The 4,866-nt window shown below is 47.9% G+C and overlaps 1 protein-coding gene across 1 annotated transcript in view; it reads left to right on the top strand.

Annotated features, from left to right (window-relative positions):
* Nucleotides 1-733: 733 nt before the first annotated feature.
* The window catches only part of LOC107106056 (CMP-N-acetylneuraminate-beta-galactosamide-alpha-2,3-sialyltransferase 4-like), a 107,339-nt gene continuing 103,206 nt past the window's right edge, over nt 734-4,866 (top strand). Inside the window, exon 1 of the mRNA XM_015406142.1 lies at nt 734-799. Coding sequence (XP_015261628.1) covers nt 734-799 — 66 coding nt within the window. The remainder of the gene's footprint in view (nt 800-4,866) is intronic.

Here is a 4,866-nt window from a genome sequence, read left to right as displayed (position 1 = left end):
TGGAAGTAGTGACAGACTTCACGTTCCTGGGATTCCAGATCACTGCAGACGGTGACAGCAGTCATGAAATTAAAAGACGCCTGCTCCTTGGGAGGAAAGCGATGGCGAACCTAAACAGCATGATAAAAAGTAGAGACATCACCCTGTCAACAAAAGTCCGCATGGTCAAAGCAATGGTATTCCCAGTAGTCATGTATGGCTGCGAGAGTTGAACTATAAGGAAGACCGAGTGCCGAAGAATAGATTCTTTTGAACTATGGTGCTGGAGAAGACTCTTGAGAGTCCCTTGGACTGCAAGAAGAACAAATCAGTCAATCCTCAAAGAAATCAACCCTGACTGTTCCCTGGAAGGCCAGATAATGAAACTGAAGCTAAAATACTTTGGCCACCAAATGAGAAGGGAGCACTCACTGGAGAAGACCCTGATGCTGGGAAAGATTGAAGGTCAAAGAAGACTAGCAGCATAGGCTGGAAGCAGGTTAAATATGGTGTCACCCACCGCAAGCGCCAGCCAGCGGCAACCTTGCTCAGCTGGCCAGATCTGACCTCCCCTGGCTGGGCTAGCCCGGGCTGTGCAGGTCAGAGGTTCCAGCTGAGACAATGTGTGGAGGCTGCTGGGCTATGGCAGCTGTCCGTCTGGGGAGGCTGCCTGCCGCCCGCTTCCCTCCTCCCTCCCTCCTGCCATGGGGCAGGGGGTGCAGCTGACCTGGGGTGTGGGGAGATGGTGAGGACGATGCCGGAGTCCGCCGCAGTGGGCCGGGCTTGCTTACCCGTGGGCTGCCCTGCCGAGGTGGCACCAGTGAGTCAGTCTGCCAGCACACCTGCCTGCCCAGTGTATGGTGAGGCGGGAGGCACCAGGGGACACCACACAGGACCCCCCACACACACACACAGCAGGCTTACGCCGCCACTGCCTTCATCCGGGCTCTGCCTTTTCTGAATGAGCCACGGCAAACAGGCGAGCGGTGTCACCCCACATGTAATCCAGCGCTCCTCCGTCCTTGACAGTGCCACCGCCACCTCTCTCTCTCTCCGGGTGCACCTTCCTGGGCACGTGTCACCGGCCGCCGGGCTTTTGCTGCTCTGCTAAGGCCTGCTTGGGCCCGGCCAGCCTGCGTGCTTGGTGTCTTTGTCTCTCCGGGCCAAGTTGGGTCGCCTTCCACCCGCCAACCTTGGAGAGACCCCACCAGGGCCAGGCGTGGGGAAACCAGGCCGCTGCTACCGCATCATGGCAAATGTGAGGCCCTTCAGGGAGGGGAAGTAACTGTCTTCTGAGGAAAATTTTGGCCGGTGCCGCTTCTGTGAGTGGGATTTGGGCAACGCAGCCAGTGGATAGGGACAGCTTCTGAGCGACACATCATTGAGCCAACTGATTTGGGAGCGTGTGGAATGTTCTGGAAAGTGCCACCCCAAATGACAATTATTATATAGAGAGATAGCTTGGTGTGGGTCCAATTCCCTATTTACTTTTAAAAGGGCTACAAATCTTAAAGATATGTTGGTTAGGAGTGCACTTAAATAACATATTTTGGATGATACCCTGGCAGAGGTGGGGCACAGTCCAAAAGGCTATTTTTCATGTGGCAATTGTTCTCTTTGTTGCCTTGGCCTTAAAAGCAATGTATTTCAAAATCCTTCAAGGACTAGAAGTACTCTGTTAGATCTTTTCTTAACTGTAACTTGAAAGGTATCTTTTATTGTATACAGTGTCCATGTGATTTGTTGTATGTAGGAATGTAACAACACAGCCGGTTAAAGTGAGAATATATGAACACTGAAGCTGCATCAGACAGCAAAAATTGCCAGCTCCACTTGTGAAGCGCTACATGGCCTTGGGACACACAGATAAGGATCTTAAGTTCTGGCTCACAGAAAAACTGCAAGTGCACTCTTCACAAAAATTCAGCTTTTGAAGAAAAGGGAGTCCTTCTGGATCGTCACGGATACTTTGGTGCCAAGAGGTTTGAAATGAAGAAATCGACTGGTTGTGTGTCTGAGGGACTTGACTGCTGTTTTAGGGTTGATGTTTGGAATTAGGCTGGTATAATATTCTTCTCTCAGGTGTTGCTGATTACCTCTGTGTCGTTCTTTCTGTTGTATCATGCCCCCCCCCACACACACATACACTTTCTGTATAGAGAAGAGATGGATCAAGATGGGTAGCCGTGTTAGTCTGTCTTTAGACCCGTTCATACTTGCTGGGAAACGCGGGGGGGGGGGGGGCGTGGCTGTTTGCGGTGGCACAGTATGTCCCGGTGCAAACATGATCAGACGTGACGGCAGTTTCCTTCATTGGCGCACGTTCCCGGCGCGCTCCAATGAAGCAAGAGGAGTGCGCTGGAGCGATCACACAAGGAGAGTCTGGCAGCGGCCCATCGCAAGCCGTTTGCTAGTGGACTTTCGGAGGTAGCTTTTTACTCTGCATCTTCGGCTGGCTGCGATGGGTGCACTATGCTGGCCAGATGTTGCTGTGTGATCTCGCCTTTATAATCCGCCCGGTATTTGTGCTGATTCCGTGGCAACTTTTGCGTCTGATCGGAGCCTCTGAGCAATAGAAAAGGGCAAGAGTAGAAAAGAGCAGTAGCAGTAGAAAAGGGCAAGGAGGAGATGGGTGACCATGATGCCGATCCTTTTTTGGTTGTTCTCACCTTGAGCACTCCACTGAGCATGTCTGATCTGACCTAAGAAGGTAAATACTGCACAATTAAAAATAATAATAATTGGCCATTCACCACCACCCCCTTTGACCAATAAGACAATTTTCGATTTGTAATTTCTGTGCCAAATATTTTATGCGCGTTGTAGATCCATGGACAAAGGAAACATTCTGCATTTTGATGAGTTGCCCATAATGGATTACAAGACAAGTTGATACCTCTTACTCCATGAGTGAATATCTTAGTGTAAGTAAGGCTATCCACATTTTATGAATTCTAAAATTTAAATTAATTTTATTTCCCATCTAACAATGAGGTAATTACTGTTAATTTTTCTTTCTTGTTTCATTACAGGTCTATTTTTGTTGTTGTTGTGAGTATTTGTGGGTGTATGTGCTTGCAAGCCTGGAAGGCATGGTGAATTCTGGCGACCCCTAGTGGGGCTTGGACAGAGGTGGCTTATATGACCTGCCTTTGCATCCCAGCCCTGGTATTCCTTGGAGGTCACCCTTCTAAGTACTTGCCAGTACTTAGGCCCTGTTTAGCTTCCGAGATCTGATAAGACTGGGCTTGCCTGGGCTATCCAGGTCAGGGCATGTCAAGCCTATTCTTTTTATGGTCAGTTTTCTGTATTTAATTAAGTTAATGGAGTCCTCAGTTTAATTCATACCACCGAGGAAGGCATTGTGCCAAAACATGTATGGTATTGGTTCTTACATGTGTAGATAATATGTACTTTTAAAACTGTATTTTTGTAAACCGATATTTGTCTTGATACTGGGATTAGGTACTTATATGCTGAACCACATGGTTGTTGTTTTTCATCCTATGTTAGTATTTCTATAGGCATTATTAAATTAAATTAAATTAAATTAAATACTGGTGTTTTGTACATTGATGCTGGGAACTGAACCTGGAATCTTCTGCATGAAAAGCAGGTGCCCCCCCCCCACCATGTTGGGGATGGGCATAGTGGCTCTGATCCCTCTTACTCCTTCCATTCATTGCTTCACCCTGCTTAGGGCTATAGATAACTGTTACTGTGCAATCAAAACCTTAAACCATAGGAGATTCATACGAAGCAATAGCATTTCTAATTGAATCGAAAAGGTATAGATACAGGAAGATAAACATGGCTGCCCTAAACTGACCTAGATAGTGCAGGCTAGCCAGATTCTGTCAGATCTTGGCTGCTAAACAGGGCCGGCCCTAGTTAGTATTTGGATGGGAGACCTTCAAGGAATTCCAGGCTTGCTAAGTAGAGGCAGGCAACAGCAAAGCACCTCTGTCTGTCTCTTGCTTTGAAAACCCTACGAGCTTTTGGCCTTGAGTGAACCCAGCTCAAGCAAGCCTGCCAGTTTGGTTAGTGGTTAAGTGCGCGGACTCTAATCTGGGAGAACCGGGTTTGATTCCCCACTCCTCCACTTGCACCTGGCTGGATGACTTTGGGCAAGCCATAGTTCTGATAAGAGCTGTCCTTGAAAAAGAGCAGTTTCTGTCAGAGCTCTCTCAGCCCCACCTACCTCACAGGGTGTCTGTTGTGGGGAGGGGAAGGGAAAGGAGTTTGTAAGCCACTCTGAGACACCTTTGGGTTGTGAAGGGCAGGGTATAAATCCAGTCTCCTCTTCTTCTTCTCTTGAGTGAACCCAGCTCCAAAGAGATAGATCAAGATGGGTTAGTCTGCCTGTAGCAGTAAAGAAGAGCAAGAGTCCAGTAGCACCTTAAAGGCTAACAAAATATGTGGCAGGGTAGGAGATTTTGTGAGTCACAGCTCACGTCTTCAGATACTCACAAAAGTTCCTACCCTACCACAATTTTTGTTAGTCTTTAAAGTCCTACTGGGCTCTTGCTCTTCTCTACTGCTACAGTTCCAAACAGATAGCCTTGTTAGTCTGAACATGGAAATAAATGTGCCTCTTTAGGGTGCCACTAGCTTTTTTTGTTGTATTTTGCTACCACAGACTAACTCAGCTACTCTTTTGCAAGCAGCAGCAGAAATAAACAGGAGTCTTGTGGCCCCTTAAAGACCAGCACCATTTATTCCAACAGGAACTGTTGTGGGCTTAGATGCGTTCTTCAGGTGCAACAAGCAGATCCTCTGTTTTTAAGTAGGATAGACTGTTTATCTAGGACTTGCAGCTAATGCGCCTGCCACCTGCCTCTCCTTATCCCCACACTGACAGGCCCAGCAGCACAGTGAAGCGGTTCA

Source organism: Gekko japonicus, unplaced genomic scaffold, assembly GCF_001447785.1.
Source record: "Gekko japonicus isolate JY-2015 unplaced genomic scaffold, Gekko_japonicus_V1.1 scaffold957, whole genome shotgun sequence".
Lineage (NCBI taxonomy): Eukaryota > Metazoa > Chordata > Lepidosauria > Squamata > Gekkonidae > Gekko > Gekko japonicus.
This window is presented reverse-complemented; position numbering and strand designations above follow the sequence as displayed.